The sequence below is a fragment of the Phasianus colchicus genome, chromosome 35 (genome assembly GCF_987193195.1).
Source record: "Phasianus colchicus chromosome 35, bPhaCol1.hap1.1, whole genome shotgun sequence".
Taxonomy (NCBI): Eukaryota; Metazoa; Chordata; class Aves; order Galliformes; family Phasianidae; genus Phasianus; species Phasianus colchicus.
Window position 1 is genome coordinate 3,052,611 of NC_143470.1, and position 19,790 is coordinate 3,072,400.

The following is a 19,790-nucleotide window of genomic DNA, read 5'->3' on the forward strand; positions in this document are numbered from 1 at the left end:
GGAAGTAGCCGCTGGATTGTACGGCTAGAGGGGCAAGATGGCGGCGCCCATAGCGGGGCACGCTGAATGAGGGAATGGGCTTTGGAGGCGGGCAGGGAAGGCTTTTCTCTGACTCTGCAGGGATACGAGATGCGGGCAGAGCAATTCTTTAACATTTGCTATTGCTTAACCTTTCATATTTAGCATTTTTATTATCCCTGTTGTGCCAGGACAGGGAAGAGCGGGGTGTGCAGCCTGTGCTCATCACCTGCAGCTGTCCTGCATCCCGCAGCCAGCCCAGTTTTGTGATGCCTGAGCAGGATCTGACACAAGAAGGCAAACAGAGAAGCACTGGGTCCTCCTCCCTTCCTCTTTCCCTTCCCCTTCCCTTCCTCTTCCCTTTCCCATCCCTCCCACGCTGCTGTCTGGGGGCTGTGACCCCTCCCCATTGCTCAGCACCCATTCCAATGTGCAGTGGCTGATGGTGACGTTTACAAACTTTTGGCATCCCTCTGGTTTCCACCCCCATTTTGTTTCACCAGCCTTTTTCTATCTGTTCTTATCAGCAGATCATTCTTCTTATTAGATCTGTCTTTTTCCAGCGACAGTTTTGCGTTTTCAGCTTGGTTTTATCACCTGACATAAAGCCTTTTGTCCCCATTTGATGATATTCACGCACATAAATCCCTAAAGCAGGAAATAATGCAGTCTTGGCCCTTCCTAAACCCATTTAGGTTTAGATTTTTTGCAGCATTCAGCCAAGACATGCTTCCAGAGCCAGGAATAACACATCTTGAAGTGCCAACGTGCCTTAAAATCCAGAAAATTGCCCCAACATAGGCATGACTCATCAAGCACCGTAGTGGGAATGATTTGCTTGGGTGACCCCGTAGGTAAGGAGCCATTTGTTGGACACCAACCACGTCGTTTTTCACAGCCCTGTGAGCGCAGCATCTTGAATTTCATTCCAGACGTTCCGAATTTGGAGACCTCAAATGGCAAAGGTGAAATGGGCGTCAGCTCTCCGGAATGAAGGAATCTCTCCCAGGGTTTTCTGCTGGATCACAGCAGGAGGATTTGCTTTCCTGAAGCATTGAGTGACGTGAAGAACCCAAATCGGAGCCAGCGGCCACATTCTTTCAAGGGAAAACCCTTTGGGTGCCCCTACGGTTCCCTTTCTATCACCATAACAAACCCCTTCTCCATCCACTCATCCCCTTTTGGGTTCGGAGGTTGACAGATCCCTTCTGAAATTCTCATATTGCACACATGCCCTTCTTTCTTTACCTCTGAGGCAGCAAAGATCCCACAGTGACTTAATTCGGAGTGAGATCAACAATCTTAGACATCCTATATTAACTTCACATCGTTTCATGTTGATCAGCAGCAAAAAAATAAAATAAAGGAATAGGAGTTTATCTGTGGGAATGCTCTGCATTTTCACGCTTGGCTGATTGAAGGAAGCTGGGAGGAAATGTTGTGAAATAATCCCAAATGATGAGAAACTGTGGGTAGGGGAGGGGGTGCCCTCTGTCCTGATGAGCAGCAGGGACAAAGTAGAAAGGAATAGGCATGAGCTCATTTCATATCTCTTTATTTTAGGGCATTGCTAACCAATGCTGTCACATTATTTGGGGCCAGGAGTGGCTGCTGCCCCATTGGTGCCCAGAAACCAATGCTGCCCCATTTGGGATTGGGGTCTGCTCTCAGACCGCGTCCTCCAACCAACCCATGGCTGATAGCAGAGGGGCGACCAGCTCAACCCTCCATTCCTACCCTTCTCTGCAGAAACCTGTTCCTGTCTATATAGGGATCCCCATCCCTCCTTCCATCCTCGGCATTTAGGTAGGCTATAATTAGGCTCTGGGAACGTCCCCCTGCTGTCAGCACAGCTGTCGTGCCTGCAATGATCCTTCCAGCTCTCTGCGGACACGCAAAGCCTCCAGCAATCCTAAATACCCATTTCCTGCCCTCCTGGGACAAACTGGGAGCTGCCAAAAAATCTCCAGCCCCCCACGGACGTGACCATCACAGCACCAAGGAGCAAAGCAAGCGCAACGTGATTACGGTGCAGGTCGGGGTAAGCCTTTCTCTTTCTTCCCACAGCCCGGGATTTGGGGGATCCTATTGGCTCTATGGGATCTGGGAGATATGGGAGAAATGTGATCTGTTTGTGGTAGCATGGAGCAAAACAACCTTTTAGAATCCTGTACCTGAATCTGACAGTACTGGAAAGCAGGGGAAGGATTAAGAGAGCAATGGGTCCTTCTGCATTATTTTTCTCATAGGGAAATACAACACAGAAATCTCTGGGGCTGCTTCCTTTGCTTTCTTGGCACAAATTTAGCTCCTCGTCACAGCGCTTATCTGACTGAGACCCCAGTAGGATTTCCAGGGGTAGAACACAGCAAACAAAGCCTGATTGATGTTTCCTATGGGATCTGTTGCCTTTCCTGTGTGATTTGTTGCCTTTTCCCATTGAGATTCCTGCTTCTCCTCTCGGGTTTTTTGCTTTTTCACAGCTTTTTCACCTCCACCACTGTAGAGAATAGGAATTTTTAGGGCTTTTAGGACACTGATGCCATTGTGAACATATGGATGAACTTGTAACAACTTCCTGGTGTGGTTTGCATATGGGATGGAGTGGAATTGATGGTGCTGTGGACAACTAGCAGAGATGCCTGAGGTCTGAGCCCTTTTTGTGCCCCTTTTGGGAGTCAGCAGATTCCTTTTATTCAGACATAAATTATCTCATCCACAATTTCACCAATCCTCCCAATGCAGACCCAAAAAACATCTCCAAAATCAAAGTCCATGAACTGAGAAAAGCAGCATAAAACATCAGTGCTCCCAAATATTTATCCCTCATCCCATTTATTTCTATGGGCAAAGCTATTCTGGGCATCAGGAAGGTGGGAGATTCCAGGTCTGTTTGTCCCTAATTGGGATCTTTTAATGACATTTCCACTTCTCCCATCAGGTGGACATTTGGAAGTGGTTCTGACTGGGAAGAGGACGTGATGATGGCATCAGGTAGAGCTCACGAAGTGCTATTTATCAGCAAAGCAATGTTGCAGATCTGTTTTTTCCCATTTTTCCCATATTTTTTCTCATTCAGGGAAGAGGAACGCGGATCTTGGTGAGTGATTTTCTTCCTTTTTCCATCAAAAAGTCTCTTTCCATGCATAGAAATGGATATATGCACCCCCCACTGATACCCATTTCCTTTATTCTTCCCTTATATTTACACTTCCCCATATATTAAACATATGAAAACAAAGCCCACATTAAATAAATTCATAAACAGTGCGATTTTTGGACTATTATTTTCAATAGAAAAGCTTGAAATCAATGCAGAAGTGCCTCTGGAGGGGACTTCTGCAGCACCCACAGAGAGGGGCGTAGGGCTGAGTGCTCTCTCTGTCTCTCTTTTAGAAGAATGGGACGCAAAAATCAGTGAGTGCCCTTTTTTCCTCTCCCTTTATGGTGAGTGCGGAGGGCCTGAATTAATGCGAGTTCCTCTGTTTTAAGGGAAGCTAACAGAAGATTTTGGTAAGTCACTTATTTTCCTCAATCTGAATGCACATTTCGACACCATTACCATCGGTGATGACCAACGTGTGTATGCGTTTCTCTTTATTCCATTTAGAAGAGAGTGACACAGAGCTCGGTGAGTGCCTTGGGGTTCTCATCAAGGTGTAAAGATGTCCCTGTGTGCAGCCATGGGGACAGGGAGAAGCCCTTCAGCTCTTGGATTTATCCACATCTGATACCCAGATGGAGTCAGGATGCAGAATTGAAGGAGGAGGGCCAAAGCTTTGGGCATTTTGGGGTTCTTTTTGCTCCTCGGGATTAACCCATGTCCATTTCTCTGTTATTTCCAGAGGAATGTGACACAGAAGATGGTGAGTGTCCTCTTTGGCAGGGCTCAGGGTTGGCCAGAGAACAACTTCCAGCAAATCTCCCTTTTTTAATGAATATTCTGATGCATTTCTCTGTTTTAAGGGGAACTCACGGCTGAGATTGGTAAGTCATTTGTGGTTGTGTGGCTATAGACCCCTATTTGTGCCTCCCATCAAACAGGGCTCTGTGCAGCCCAAGTTGGTTCCCATGGGGTTTATCCCTCACCTTTCACATGAATATTGGGGATAAAAAACAACGAAATGGCACAGAGGGGCTGCAGAAATGGTGGTTGGTGGGTGACGTTGTGCTCTGATCCAAGTGAAGCTCATGGGAATGGTTCTTTCTTTCTCTTTTTTAAGACAATCTGACTGCAGAGCTCGGTGAGTGCTTCCCTTTCCCCTCTGTTGGGTTTTTAGGGGAGAAAAATGCTTATTCTCCCCATAAACACACACAAATGTAACCCAACCTGGGCTGGAAGGAGGGTCCAACCATTCCTACCTGCAGATTGCAATTATTACAAATTGGAAGGTGGTTCCATCATGAGCACGATGGAATTCTGACAGCGTTTCTCTTTATTTTCTCTTTCAGAGGAACGTGATAGGAAAATCAGTAAGTGCCATTTTCCTTCCAGAATTAATTGGGGGTGATGGGTTTGTGCCTGGGGAGAAATAAGCTAATACGTTTTATTATGTCTTAGAATTGAAAATAATGCTCATCTATTTCTTTCTTTTAAGGAAAGCTCACATCAGACCTTGGTAAGGTTTATTTTCATTAAGTTATCCTTAATTCTGCAAAAGTGTTGGGTATAAAGTAGAGAAATACGTATATGAAAGTGTATGTATGCACACATTTATTCATTCCTATATATGTACTCATTCATTCATATATATATATATATTTGTATATATTTGCATATATTTGTATATGCTTGTATTTATGTGTATAAGTGTGAAGAGTTTGGGGTTTCCTCTGCTTGAAAATCGGGGTGAATGAAAGCAGATGTCCTTAAAAAGCCTTATTTTTAAAATACTAATAAGGGATACATTGGGATAAAGCTTAAAAATGGAGGGGGAAAAAGGATGAAATGGGTAAAATATTGAAAAGAACAAAAAGTTTAGAGAATGGAGAAAATAAATGATAACTTTGGTTGGATTTGGGCTGCTCTGCATTTCTCCATTTATTTTCTCTCTTTGTTTTCAGGTGACGTTGACACAAAGCTCAGTGAGTGGAGCTGCTCTTCCTCTCCCATATTTAAGAATATTTGGGGTATTTTTAAGACTATTTAAGAATATTTGGATTTTTTTCTCTGAAAACTTAATTTCTGGTCTGTGAGAAACGCAGGGTTTATTTTTGAGGATAAAGTAAATGTCCCAAAAAAGTGGGGTTTTGGCTTTTACAGACTGGGAGGTGAAAAATAAAAGCAATGATCTGAGTGTGTTGGGGCCAACAGATGGAAGAAAAGGAGATAATTAATATTAATTTTCTTCTTTCTCTTTTCTTCCCAGAGGAACGCGATAGGAAAATCAGTGAGTGTCACTTTTTTGGGGGCCAAAACCCTTTACTCTGGGGAAGGGATCACTGATACAAGTGGTTAATCCTGTTGATTTTTCCCTTTTTGCAGCCAAACTCTCAGCAGAAACACGTAAGTCCTTTTCTTCCCCAGTCTGAACCGTTCCTTTGTATTCTCAGACTTCCATTTTTTTTGCTGTTTTAATTAAAATAATGGGGTTTTTCTTTTTTTTTTTTTTTTTTTTTCCCTATTTGATAGGCAGACTGACTGCACTGCTGGGTGAGTGATGCCGTCAAATCCATGCATGATTTTGGGCTGAAAGCCCTTAAAAATGGGGACTCTCCACCCAGACAGCTTATTTCTGTGCTTTACTTCATTTGTAATAGAATAAAAATGGGGGGAAATGGGCAAAATGAGCATTTTGAGCAGATCTGTCGTCCTAGGGCAACAGGGCACCGCCGTGTAAAAAATACATATTTTAACCTTTTTTCCTTCTTTTTTTTCCCATTTAGGGGACCGTGACTCAAAGCTCCGTGAGTGCCATTTTCCTCCTGATCAAAATCTGAGTGAAGATGTGGATTTTCCTCAGTCTGCCCCTAAAATCTCTCCTTTTCAGCACAGTTTTTCCCAAACTTTGCGTTTTTTCGCCCAACCCCTTGCATTGATCCTAAATGGGTGTAGGGCCTGGATTGCTGGCTTTCTTCCCTATTTCCCATCCTGTTTAATTACAGTATTATGCTTTTATGACATGATTTTATGGCATATTTTGTGCTATAATGCCCATACGCCTCGTTACCGTTACCTGCCCTGTGTGTGAATTAGAAGATATATTTAATATAAAACAGATATCTCTATTGACAGAGAATGACTTCTGAAATGACTTCTGAACGACTTCATTTCTGAAAGGAAACAAAGGGATCTGATTTAAAATAAACTTTAACTTTTCCCTTTTTTAGGCAAACTGACGACAGAACTCGGTAAGCCATTTTCTTCCCCATTCCCATAAAATAAATGAAATTATTTATGGATGGAAGGGGATTAACCAATTAATAGGGGTCAGAATAATCTGGAAACTGATCAAAATCTGCTTTTACTCATTTTTCTTCTTATTTTTTGTAGCTAAGTGCGATGCAACGATCAGTAAGTGCTGCTCCATGAGGGGGTACCTCCACCTTCGGGTGATTTTCTGCTGTTCCAGCACTGAAATGAAGCCAGAATTCCTTAAATCCAACAAAATTTGGGTCGCTCGAAGGAATCTTTGCAGATATTGGGGAAATCAAAGCCAAATTTTGAAGGGGGGGAGGGAAAATCTCGGGGGTGTTTTGGAAATCCAATGGGATCTGATGGTATTTTCTGCTCTCAGGACTATTTACAGTGGAACTTGGTAAGTCAGTTTCCTTTTTGTGTGTGTTTTTTTTAATTATTACCTATTAGTAGTATTATATATCAATATTATTATTGCTGCTTATACATATTGTTGTACATTTATTTGTTTATGCCTTTTTCCATATCATATTTTATTATTTTTTTTATTTATTATCATACATCGATGTCTGCCTTATGCATATTATTATATTAATTATTATTATTGGATGGGATATATATAATGTATTATATATGTTATATAATAATATATTATATTCTACATTATATATTATATGTTTAGTATTATATGATTATAAAATATTGTATGATTATTATATATTATGTTTATTATGTACTATATGCTATATATACTATATATGTGCTTATATATTATTATGTATCATAATAATATATATAGTATATATTAATCATGCAATATGTAACATCATGTATATATATATATATATATAGTGATGTAATATCTAATATATGCTATATATATGTGTATATATTATAATACATATACATTATATTATTATTATAACACATTTAATTATTTCTGCCTTTTTCCACGTGTTTCACTGACCTGATTAAAAACTAAATCCTAAAGGCAGAAGTAAAGAAGATGAAAACCCCCAAATTAACACCAAATAATTGGAGCTATGGATCATATCTGTCAAAGCAAATTCGCCTTCAGTCCACGTCATGAAATTAATGATAAAAAGGTTGAAATTTGGAATGCACAAACGATGACAAATAACCCCCAGTGGTTTTTCCCTTCTTGTAGGAGAGCGTCACACCAAAATAGGTACGTGAGGTGTTTGCTTCCATCATTTGAAAGGAGGAAATTGCATTATTAAACCCTCTGTCCAAGATGAAGCTGGGATCAAATTGCTGATAAATCACCATCACTTGTCTATGAATTAACAGAAAAAAAGGCTAAATTTGAAAATAACAATTTTTTCATCTCTCTTTTAAGGGGAACTCAGTGCAGAAGTTGGTAAGTCTCTTTCCCATCGATGTAAACAAAAATGGCTCATCAGATATATAATAATCCCTTATTTCTGCTTATTTTTAGGGGACTACAATAGGAAACTTCGTAAGTGCCTTTAATTTTCCCCATTAAGAGTTAAATATAATGAATTTTTTTGACGCTTCAATGTGCTGCAGCCACCAAAAATGTGTTTTAATTCTAAAGGTGATGAGTATCAAACCTGAGCACCACCATTGCTGGGGGCTGAGATTTGTGGAATTTGGGTTTTTAGTGTGAAAACGTCTCTGGGTTTCTGTGCATGAGCTCAGGGAAACACAGCCAGGACTTCCCAGTAGGAATGAGACCCCAAAATGTTTCTACCTGAGGCCTTTTCCCATTGGGAATTTATTCTTTAAATCTCTATTTCCACACATTTGAGAGTCACTCATTAAATATCACAATTTTGGCGATGATGAGAAGATACATATTAATATATATATTATATATGTACATGTTTTCATATATATAATATTAATATATATTAATACTAATTAATCTGGAGGTGTTTGTGTTGGTCAATGATGGCATCAAGAAAAGATCTGAATCATTGAATCCCCGTTTTCTCTTTATTTTAAGGGAAACATGCAGCAGAACTCGGTAAGGAAATTCTTTCCTTGGGTTTGTTCTCTTGTTTTTCTCTTTTGGGGGATTTTTTCTGTCTCCTTTCCTCCTCCTTTCCTCCTCCATTCCTTCCCTTCCAGCCCAGCAGAGCTGGGTTGATTTGGGGTTGTTTACTTTCACATTTTTGAAGTTTTGAATGGCGTGGGGGCAATTTCTATTTGACTCACGTTTCAAATCAAAGGCTCAAATGAATAAATAGACCCAAAAAGGCAGATTTCGAGCCAAAAAAAATCACCTCAAAACGAACCCGAATGTCTGCAGTGTGGGCTGAGCACAGCTAGGCTCTAATTTCTCTCTTTATTTCTCTCTCATTTACAGAGGAACGCGATGTGAAAATCAGTAAGTGTCACCCCAAAGCCACGGGGCTGTGCTGGGCTTCATCCCCACAACGTGAATTTTATAAATTAAATATACTTATATTTATAATTTTTATATATTTTATATGTTTAGTATTATGAGTATTTTAAAAAAGAATTACATAAGTCAAGAATCTTAGGATCAATAGTAACACAATGATGCAGCGTGGATACGAAAGCAGTAATTCCTATTTCTTTGTCCCTTTTTTTCCTTCTAGGGGAACATGAAGCAGAGATAAGTGAGTGTTATTTTCTGTATTTTAGGATTGTATGTATTTTAGTATTTTAGTAATGATGTATTTTAGTTCTTTCTCTGTAATATAAAAAATAAACTCAATTATTTGAGGATTTTTTGGCTTAACCCAAATGCGGAGTACTTGAAATCCTACATATGAAATAGAGAATTTCCCATAGAAAAAAAAACAGCAATTTGTGGCTGGAAGGAAACAGTTCCACTTCCTTGCTGAAAAGTGAATGAAAAAGGAAAAAAATAATAAAAATTGAGTTTTTTCCCTCATGAATCTGTCATGAAATGGGTTGGGTTCCAGGTGGGAACCTGAAGGGTGATGTCAACACTTTGTTTTGGGTTCAGCCCGACAGAATCTGTGTCTCAGTCCTTTATTTCTGTATCACCGGTGTTAAAAAGCACTGTTTTGAACTAATTTTTTTTAATCACTTTTCTTTTTGTTTTCTTTTCTTTTTCTTTCCTGTTTTTTTTTTCCTTTTTCTCCCTGTTTTGCTTTAAGGGCGCCTCACTGAGCTGCTTGGTAAGTGCATTTCCTTCCTTCCATCTGTAAATCCAGCAAGAAAACAAAACATGTTTCTATGGGAAGGAGGGGATAAAACACAATATTAATGAAATCAGTGCTTTGGAAAATGTGTAATTATTATTTTTCCTGGAAATGAATGCTTCCTTTTCCCTTCTGTTTGCAGAAGACCGTGATTCCGATGCCCGTAAGTCCCTTTGTTTGTCCCACAGCTGTGATTCCTCCAATGGGAAATGCAAAATTTCAGAGCCTGCCCCAAAAATGTCTTTTTTTGAGACTACAAGAGATGAGAAAAGAAGGAGAAATATCCTTATTTATTTATCTCCTTATTTATGTGCAGAACTGGGTGACTCTTTTCTGCCGAACGCGTTAGGAAGAAATACGCAAAATGGGAGGAAATGAATTTTTTTCATTTTCATTGTTTTTCTGTTTAATTTTTAGGAGAACAGGACATCCTCATTAGTAAGTGGCACTTTGGTTTGCTAAGAAATGCAGCTCCTGGGGATGTTGGGGTGTTAGCACCGCGATTGCTGCCGTTGCTGGGGCTTTGTGTTGTGGCGAAAATGGAATTACTTCAACAGAAAGAGCAGCAGAATGGAATTATTTAGAGAAAAATGGGAATAAATGGAATTGTTTGGAAAAAGAAGGTGGAATAGAATGGAAATATTGGGGAAAAAAAGTGAAATAGAATGGAATTATTTAAAGAAAATGGAATGGAATCTGGGGAGGGGGGAGGGAAAATGGAATGGAATTATTTGGGGGCAAAAGGGAAAATGGGATGGAATTGTTTGGGGAGGAAAAGGAAAAGTTTAATGATTTGGGGGGGAAATGGGGAAATAGAATGGAAGTATTTTAAAAATACAGACTTGTGAAGGTTTCAACCCATCTCAGAGGGTTTGGTGTCCTTGAGTTCTCCCATCGTGACCCATTGCGCATCCTTGGGATGGCACCAAATTTACTGCTGACACCAAATTCTGTTTTCTCCTTTTTAAGGGAAACTGTCAGAAGAGCTCGGTGAGTTATTTCCATTTCTTCCACAAAACTGATTCCAGATATTCTTTTTGTGTGTTTCCCTGCTTTGTCTCGTGGTGTTTTAAGAGATAACTGCAGAAGGAATGGGACAAAGGGTGCAGAGGATCTTTGGGATAAATAACAGGGAAAACAGGGATGGGATAGCGATGAGTTGGTGCAATCATCTATGGCACAAAAGGTGACTGTGTGTTTCACATTTTGCTTTTTCTTCTCTTTAGAGGAATTAAGGGGTCGGGAAGTTGGTAAGTGAGATTCCTCCCTCTCTTCTCCCCCCAAAATATAAGGGGTAATTTGGATTCTGATCTTTTTTTCTCCCTTTATGTTCCTAGAGGAGAGTGATCCAGAGAGGGGTGAGCACCATTGCCTTTCTATTGCTGGAAAACAGTTCGACTGAAGGAATCCCCCATAAGCATGCTGATGGGATGGGAATTCTGCAGCAGCCCTTGTTCTGATACACAATTATTATCATTTCTTCATCTTCTATACGCAGAAATGGACAAACTTTTCCTTTTTTTTTTCTCTCCTTCCCTTTTTTTAGAAGAACATGATGCCAAAATTGGTATGTGTCCACCTCCTCCTGTATTTGTGGTGTCTTCAAGAAGTTTGGTGGTGTCATTTGGGATTGTTTGGATGGAGGATTTGGTTTGAGATAGAATTTGGGGAAGGACTGAGGTGCCCAAACGCAGCATCAGGTCCCATCTCGTGTTCTCCCATGGGCTTGGATCCTTGGATACCTAAGAATAACTGAAATCCACACACCCATCAATGATACATCCACAGAATACAAGAGAATAGTCTACATTTACTTTAGATCCCATTTTCAGGTTAAACATGGAAAAAACACCCAATGATTGAATGTCACAATTCAGGGATCCCGTGTGTGCAATCATGATTTTTACTTTAATTATAAGAAAAAATGAAATTCGCTGTTTTTATTCTCTTTCAAGTTGAACTCTCCGCAGAAGTTGGTGAGTATTTTTCAAGCAAAACCAACGCATGCAGTTTGCAGCCTGTTTTGGATGTATGTTATGTGTGGAGATATAACCTGTATGTTACAACAACTCTGTTTTCCTTTTCTCCTTTTCTTCAGAAAAACAAGAGAGAAGAATTGGTGAGTATCAAACTTCTTTGACTTTGGTGTGTTGGGAAGATCCGTACCGCCACGGTGGTGCCAAACTTAATGGAAATCCTTTATTTTTTCCTTATGTTTTCAGATGAACTCACTGCAGAGCTCGGTAAGTCATGATTATAACTCATAACAAGTAATAATGCTATTTTTATATATATTTTTATACATAATATACATATTGTATGTTGGTAATATAACTCATAGTGAGTTACCATAAAGCAAACAATCACAAAGCACAGAAAATGGGTTTGCTTTGAGAGCCAAATCTTAGGAAGTCATAACATAAGAGAAGAGGATAATAACCATTTCTGTTGTTCCTCCTTTCAGAGCACTACAAAGCAAAAGCAAGTGAGTTTCTCCTTCCTCATCTTCGGCACGTGAGAGATTTTGGGGGCTTTTGGGACAGCTGTGGAGATTTACGCATAGAACAACACAAGATGAGAAGGCACAGTTTGTTAACCTGAATTCAAACTGGTTTTAAATTGGAGAAATTTCAGAGTAAGTCATCTCCCCGGTACCCAGTTATACAATGGGATTAATTACAACTTTCCCAGGAAAGGAACATTGAATTTTTTCATGCCTCCATCAAGCATGAAGTCCATCAGGCTTAACCTTACAGCTTAAAGAACTGTTCGTTTTTTCATTTAACCCCCATGTAAGTTAAAAGATGGACTTCAGCATCACAGAAATAGCCCACAAATGGTCAAAAAATGGGCCATGAATTTCCAGAGCACCCACACACCTTCCCCAGTGAATCAGAAAAAAAAATATTAAAACTAATTAATTTATTTTTTCTTTTTAGGAAGATGTTTTGAGAAACACAGTAAGTGCCCTTTTCTCCCTTCTTGAAGCATCACTTTTCATTTTAAGTTTGCATCGCAGTCAATAATCCATCTTCTTATTATGCATTTTTAGGAAGAAGTGAAGAAAAGTTGGGTAAGTCCTTTGGTTAATTGGGTTTCTGCTTGCAGACCCCATCCAGGAGCTCGTGTCCTTTAAATGTCTGCACTGTAGAAATACCCAGATTAGACATGTGGGTGGGATATATGGGACCTTTGTGGAGGTATTGGAGACCCCATTTATGTGTAGTAGAACATCGCGCTATTGAGCCTTGAGCTCCACAAAGACAAGCCACCCTATTAGAACTCAAGCAAAGTTGAGTTGAACAGATTTAATTCTTTCTTTTCCATAGTAAACGTGACTCTGGACCCAGAGACGGCCCACCCTCGCCTCATCCTCTCCGAGGACCAGAAGAGCGTCCGATGGGAATACAGCCTGCAGGAATCCCCCGACGGCCCCGAGCGCTTCGACGCCGATCCCTGCGTGCTGGGTTGTGAAACCTTCACCTCTGGGAGGCACTGCTGGGTGGTGGATCTCACAGAAGGGCAGTACTGCGCCGTTGGGGTCAGCAGGGAATCCATTCCGAGGAAAGGAGCCATCAGCTTTAACCCTGATGAAGGGATCTGGGCTGTGCAGCAATGGGGGTTCAAGAACAGAGCCCTCACCTCCCCTCCGACCCCACTGAACCTCCCAAGGGTTCCCAAAAAGATCCGCATCTCTCTGGACTACGAATGGGGTGAGGTGGCGTTTTTTGATGCGGAGAACCAAATCCCCATCTTCACTTTTCCTCTGACCTCCTTCGGTGGGGAGCGGCTCCGGCCGTGGTTCTGGGTGGAGCTGGGCTCCCTCTCACTGCCCCGATAACCCCAGAATCCCAAAGAGGTGCCTTACAGCAGCTCTTTGAGACCAGGGTGGAAAAACTCTCAGGAAAAAGCAGCATCAAAACCTCATTCTCCCCCTTCCCAATCAACCATCGTCATGCAAAGGAAAGGAAATTCATCCTCAACATCATCAACATCCTCTGTGCGTCATGTCTGGTGGTCCCCATTGATGTATGGTGTGGCTCCTGTTGGTGTCTGGTACCCCCTATTGACATGAGGTGGCCCCGATTGACATAAGGTGGCCTCCATTGACATGAGTTGGCCCCCATTGACGTATGGTGCCCCCCCATTGATGTGAGGTGGCTCCCATTGACATATGGGGTGGCTCCTGTTGATGTCTGGTGCCCCCTATTGACATGAGGTGGCCCTGATTGACATGAGGTGGCTCCCATTGATGTATGGTGTGGCTCCTGTTGGTGTCTGGTGCTCCCCCATGGAGGTGAGGTGGCCCCCATTGACATGAAGTGACCCCCATTAACATATGGTGGCCCCCATTGACGTGAGGTGGTTCCCACTGATGTATGGGGTGGCTCCTGTTGGTGTCTGGTGGCCCCCCATTGACATGAGGTGGCCCCCATTGACGTATGGTGACCCCCACTGACGTATGGAGACTCTATGACCAGACCCTACCCTGGATCCAATGCCTCCTGATTGCAGTTCTAACCTCTAGGGATGTTAAATGACCCCACAGAGAGGATGGGGTCCTCTTTGGTTTGATGGAGAGAGGTGGGCACCAGGGTAAGTCGCTGCCTACATCACCACTGGTGTTTTGTCTCAGCAGCTGGTGTAAATTTCTGCCACGTGGGGTATTTCTGTAGTAAGCAAAGAAGCTCTGCTGGTGGGCAGCTTGTCTCCTCCCAGTGCAAAAAGCAACATGCAACGCATGCACCCTGCTATCCACATGGCCATCTCTCTCCATCAGCTGTTGAAGGAGAAATCTGTGCTCAGAAGAGATGAAACTGGGTTGAGTTTTGGCTTGGGAAGATGATCTGATTCCAACCAGAGTCCAGGAGACTTTGGGGAATGCAAGAGTCCTATGGGAGAATGGATAACCCTTCATCCAAAAGGAAGCTGGCACGAAGCTCTGGGGTGAAAATCCATAACACCACGTGGTTTTAAGGTTTGGGGTGACTTACATTCTGCAGCTCTGCTTCTAGCAAGGCACTGGGAGCCCTAAACCCATGGAGAAGTCAAGCCTGTGCTTGAGATCGTTGTTGGCCCAGCTGCAATGGGAGGTGGGCAATGATGGACATCACTGAAGCCATCCCAAGCTTTGGGGAACTTTGGTTTTCACCTTTCGCTGCACTTTAATAGGATTTCTTGTCAATGTCTGCGTGTTCTTGGCCACCTGTTTAAAAAAATAATAATAATAATTAAATCTTGTCTTTTGTCTCACTATGGGATGGGCAGCTGGTGGTTCCCAGCTCACAATAAACCGCTTGAGACTCTCCAGAGAATTTGTTTCTTTTTCTAGCTGGTTCCATGTGGGGCTCTCCAGCCCCTCTGCAGCTCATAGATTTCTCTTCACAGCATCTGCTCCACCTATTGCTGAAAAAGGGGAAATTTGAGATGGATCCCATTTTGTGAACATCTCCCACCTGTGGGTAATGCTCAGAGCTCTCAGCCCTGTGGGTTTAATTTCTCTTTCTGCAGCTCATTGGGTCGGGAACCTTCATTATTGCAATAATTAGTGATGGGATAGGGGAGGCAGGAGAGGATCCAAGCAGGGAAAAGGGGAGGGGAAGGACATACCATATGTGTCTGATAGCCTTCAGATTGGAACAGCTAAAGGAGCAGCTCAGAATACCATCCCTCCCTATGTCAAAGCAGAAATGAGGGCAAAAGTAATGGTTACTTAAAAAAATATATATTTTAATTGACTATCAACATGGCAAATGGCACAGAGGTTGGGCAACGCTGTGTGGTTGGTTTTGATGCAACTCAAAATTGCAATTAGGAGTTCCTGTGCTAAATGATAAGGAAAAAAAGATGAAAAATGAGATTAGAAGCCGCCCAGCTGTTGAATTAAAGCAGTTTGGTGAATGTTGTGCTATGGTGACCAAAGTAAGCGAGCACTGTGCTGCAAATGCCCCCATCTCTCCTGGAAACTGAGGATATTTTCCCCTATGGCCAACAATGACAGAGCATTTTAAGCCCAAAGCTTCATCCAGCCAAATTCCACGATGGAGACACAGATCTGCAGGGAGATTCCAGCCAGCACATTCTGTGTTTCCTTAAATAGGGCTGATATTTCCCTCTGTCCCACATGTGATCCGTCTGAGCTCACACAGCCCCTAAAAATCTGCAAGGATCTTGTTCTGCTGCCTGACGGTGAGTGTCTTTTTGGGGCTATTTGGCACCATTTGGGCAACAGGAGATGTCAATGTCACCCTGAGTTCTTCCAGAGTTCTATGAAAAGCTTTACAATTGGGTTTTTTTGCACTTTTTCCATCATCCACCTGTAGGGAGCAAGCTGTTATCAAGGGGGGGGGGGGTGCTTTCAGGAAGGTTTGGGTTCTGTTTTGGGGGATATTTGGCATATAAAGGTGGTTTCCACCTTCAGGATGAGCCTTGGAGTGTTTTGTTGGCTGTCCCGTTGCCTTTCTTCCTACAAAGCAGGCTGCTTCCCAGACCCTTGGGAAGGCTGCACCAAAGTCTCTTCTAGCAGATTGCAGAGAGAAGGCACAAAGAACGAGGTTAGAAATCAAGTTTTTGGGGTTGAAATCTGGGTAGGAAGGTCAGAATTTGATATTTTGGGGTTGAATTCTGGGTAGGATGATTGCATCCTTCTCCTTTCTCCATACCAAGACTGGAGACACCAATCTGAGATGTCAAACTGCACGATGGAGCCTTAAGTAAGATGAACTTCAGGTCAGATGCCCAAGAGAGGTGTTAAATCTTGGTTAAAGCCCACACCAGTAGCAGTAGAAAGAAGTGAGTGATTCATCCTCCCCAAAACTCAATTTTTAGAAGAAATTAGGGAAGGAATCCTGCTTCCATGCTGAACACTTCTGTATTTTCACCCCAGGGCAGGGAAGGGGGATTGCAAGAGATTGGAGACCACACCACCATGGCCTCTGCTGCTTCTAGAGCAAAGGAAAAGGGAGACGAGGGCTCCCACCACCCCATCCCAGAGCATCGGATGGACAATGGATGTGGAGGTGGCACATGGCCAGAGCGAGGACGGCTCGGAGATTCCGAGGTCATCAGCCACCGAAACCATCTCAGGAAAGGGAATTTCCAGACTAAACTCCATTTGGAGCACCTGGCAGAGAAGCTGAAGCTTTTGGGGATGGATGGAGACAGAGGGGAGAAGGAGAAACTCTGCTCGTGGCACAAGAGGACGTTCCTCTCCAATGGACCACGGGATGATGGAGGTCCTACTGGAGCCCCCATAAAGGAATCGGTGCAGGAGGACGGGGTCAGCCCTGTGTTATCCCCTAAAGTCCTGTTTTATCCTTCATGTCCACGCTGCAAATTTCTTCTCTGCAAAATCCAACGCATTGCATCTCTTCCCTTCTTTCTCCCACCACAATATCCTCCCCAAATTCCTCTTTCTTCCTCCAGGAGCAGATTCGCAGCGATCTGGAGAACCTCAAGAAACAAAAGAAGGAGCTCTTAGAACTCAAAATGAGCGGAGAGAGGCGATGCCAAGACTTTCTGGTAAGAAGCTGTTGCCTTCAAGCTGGAGAAACAGACATATTTTGGGGATCTATGTTGTTGCTTTTCCACATCCTATAGACACGGACAGAGGTTGAAAGGCAGAAAATTGTGTCAGAATTCCGTCAGCTCCGCCGTTTTCTGAAGGAGAAGGAGGTGATGCTTCTGGCACGGCTGGGAGAGCTGGACAGGGCTGTGCTGAGGAAGCAGGAGGAAGAGGAGGCCAAGGTGGAGGGGGACATTTCTCTCCTAAGCATCCTCATCTGTGAGATGGAGGAGAAACTCAAGCGACCCACACGTGGATTCCTACAGGTTGGATTCCTACGGGTTGGATTCCTAAGGGTTGGATACTCCATTGGACCCTCTCCCTTCTTGTCCAACCTTCTCCAAAGCTGGGGGAGATTGAAGCATTTTTTTCCATCTCTTTCAATTCCAGGATGCCAGAAGCACGCTGGACAGGTATGTGCTCCTTCAACCTCATTCAATGGGGTGGGAAGGGTTCCCCATCACCACTCCCATGGACTCTAGCACAGAAGTGAGAAATGTGTGTGATTCAGGCAAGGTTGGAAGTCCCATGGGGATCAAAAAGTGCCCCTGGATCCCAATGTAGGAATGGCCCAAGAAAAAGACCTCATGGCCATTGGGATCACCCAAGGGACCGCATTCTGTATGGAGCTGGTTGGCATCCCCAAAGCTGTGACAAATGGACATCTTGGGGTCAACCATTTCATCTGCCATCCCCACATCACCAGAGGTCCCCGCATCTCAACCTGACCACCACTCCCAGCACTGATGAGATTTGTGTCCAGGTGGGAGATGGGCAGAACTCAAAGGACGACGGAGAACTTTGCAGACGTGGAACGGAGGCTCAGTGTCATCTCCCAACAAAATAAAATCCTCAAGGAGACACTGGGGAGATTTCAAGGTATTGTGAACTACAATATTCCTACCACGTAGAAGTTGCTCTGTACTAAAGTTTGGGTTTTGTTGTTCTTCTTTTTAATAGGAGTTGTATACACTGTTGGAAACAACTTGCATTAACTCACACTATCAACCATTTTTTGGCCTAAGAGCATCTGTCTTTTAGGACAAAATCCCACAGATTCCATATAAAATCCTGCACAGATATCCATAAAAAACACGGTGGGAACTGAAGCAAGCAGATGTGGGACATGACATCCAATCTTCTGTTCATCCCCAGATCTTTTACCATCTGAGCTGGAGAAGGAGGAAGGAGCATCTGTAGGAGAAGAGGGAAAAGGTGAGTCCTGAAAGAAAGCATTTTCCTTTTTCTCCATTGGTCATTTTTTAGCCAAAACACTGCTTCAGAGCATCTGGAAAATGATGGTTTTGAGCTCACTTTGAGTTTCCTAAAGATATAAAGGAGCTTTCCCATATTTCAGCAAAGGTTTTCCAAACTGGAAGATCGCTGATTCCAAAACAGATTTGGGATGCTGCTCCAGTTTTAGGGTGATGCTCACCGATTTCTTCTCCATCCCCAACAGCATTTGTGACCCTGGACCCCTAGCCCTGCCACTGCAGGGCTAGTCCTGTCCCGGGACCGACGTGGGGTGAGATGGATGGATATGGGGCACAACGTGTCCCCTTGTCCCCAACGCTTCGATGTCTCCTGCTGTGTGCTGGGCTGTCGGGGCTTCACCTCAGGGAGGCACTTTTGGGATGTGGAGGTGATGGGTGGTGGCATGTGGGCACTGGGGGTGGCACGCAGCTCTGTGCCCAGGAAGGGTTGGCTCACTTTCCACCCCGATTATGGGATTTGGGCCGTGGGATGCTGTAGGAACCGGTTCCGAGCTTTCACATCTCCCCCAACCACCCTCCCCATGAGTGGGAATCCCAACAGGATTCAAGTGGTGTTGGATTATGGAGGGGGACGGGTGGCTTTCTACCTCACTGCCCAAAAAAATCCCATATTTGCTTTCCAAAATGCTTCTTTCTGTGGGGAGAGCATCTTCCCCTTCTTCTGGGTGGGCAGAGAATCCCACCTCCACCTCTGCCCCTGAGAGAAGGAAAAGAGAGGTCTGAAATTTTGGGGTGAGCATCTCCATCAGCTCATATGCAATACAATGGGATCTTCCAGTCTTTGGGTTTTGTGCTCACTGTGCCATTATTTTTATGGCATCCTAGGATGGTGCTGTATTATTTTTATGATATTGTAAGAGGATGGAGCAGAAAATTTGTCACAAATTAACAAGGAAAAAAAAAACAGCAAATCAAAACATGGAATTTTCTTGTTGTGTTTAATGGGATTCAGGGTTGGGGGAAGGACCACAGCTCTGGGTGCTGTGGGACCATTTCTCTGTGTTCCCTGGGGACTTGGGGTGGCATAGAAGTGACAGAGGGGGGCTGTAGGGTAACAGAACGGGGCAGATTTGGGTCTTCCCATCCCTTGTTTGGGATTCAGATGTCCCTTTTTTGGGCTCCTTTAGGTCTCCCTACCCCTTTTTGGGGAAGGGGGGGGGGGGGCAGAAACCCCTCCTGTGCCTCTTTTTGGGTCTCCCCATCCCTCTCAACGTGTGGTGGAAGTGAAAAAGAGACAGAAATTCTGCCCAAAACCACAGGTTTTATGGAATAACCGAAGTGAAAGTGAAACCCAGCCGGGGCTGGGCTGCAGTCTGTGAGCATTTCTCCCAATTTCTTCGCATTTCTTCAACCTCCCACAGCTTACAGGGACCAGCAGCACTTCCAGAGCGTTT

General features: G+C 43.3%; 1 protein-coding gene and 1 pseudogene across 4 annotated transcripts; both read left to right on the top strand.

Moving 5' to 3' along the window:
- Positions 1-2: 2 nt before the first annotated feature.
- Positions 3-14,787, top strand: LOC116236728 (uncharacterized). 3 transcript variants are annotated; one of them, XM_090129155.1, is made up of 40 exons: positions 3-872; positions 951-2,059; positions 2,960-3,012; positions 3,098-3,118; positions 3,415-3,435; positions 3,511-3,531; positions 3,629-3,649; positions 3,864-3,884; positions 3,985-4,005; positions 4,242-4,262; positions 4,471-4,491; positions 4,617-4,637; positions 5,083-5,103; positions 5,388-5,408; positions 5,504-5,524; positions 5,651-5,671; positions 5,905-5,925; positions 6,349-6,369; positions 6,512-6,532; positions 6,756-6,776; positions 7,545-7,565; positions 7,737-7,757; positions 7,836-7,856; positions 8,367-8,387; positions 8,730-8,750; positions 8,986-9,006; positions 9,514-9,534; positions 9,701-9,721; positions 9,976-9,996; positions 10,528-10,548; positions 10,785-10,808; positions 10,896-10,916; positions 11,105-11,125; positions 11,514-11,534; positions 11,657-11,677; positions 11,781-11,801; positions 12,023-12,043; positions 12,498-12,518; positions 12,611-12,631; positions 12,888-14,787. In XM_090129155.1, the coding sequence occupies exons 3-40, from the start codon at positions 3,000-3,002 to the stop codon at positions 13,397-13,399; spliced, it is 1,284 nt and encodes a 427-aa protein (XP_089985281.1). In that variant the 5' UTR covers positions 3-872; positions 951-2,059; positions 2,960-2,999; the 3' UTR covers positions 13,400-14,787. The 3 variants fall into 3 exon arrangements, with proteins under 3 accessions (XP_089985281.1, XP_089985282.1, XP_089985284.1); XM_090129156.1 differs by having other exon boundaries at positions 3,418-3,435; XM_090129158.1 differs by lacking the exon at positions 9,701-9,721.
- An 893-nt stretch (positions 14,788-15,680) lies between these two features.
- LOC116236718 (zinc finger protein RFP-like) lies at positions 15,681-19,547 on the top strand (annotated as a pseudogene). The gene is made up of 9 exons (XR_016461008.1): positions 15,681-15,747; positions 16,225-16,350; positions 16,445-16,837; positions 16,984-17,079; positions 17,158-17,388; positions 17,513-17,535; positions 17,886-18,001; positions 18,278-18,337; positions 18,582-19,547. The product of XR_016461008.1 is annotated as a zinc finger protein RFP-like (transcript).
- Positions 19,548-19,790: the final 243 nt, after the last annotated feature.

Excerpts from the sequence above, each read along its gene's own strand:
- LOC116236728 (XM_090129155.1), top strand. Across the intron at positions 10,549-10,784 it reads GAAACTGTCAGAAGAGCTCG|AGGAATTAAGGGGTCGGGAA; the intron begins GTGAGTTATTTC and ends TCTTCTCTTTAG. Across the intron at positions 10,917-11,104 it reads GGAGAGTGATCCAGAGAGGG|AAGAACATGATGCCAAAATT; the intron begins GTGAGCACCATT and ends CCCTTTTTTTAG.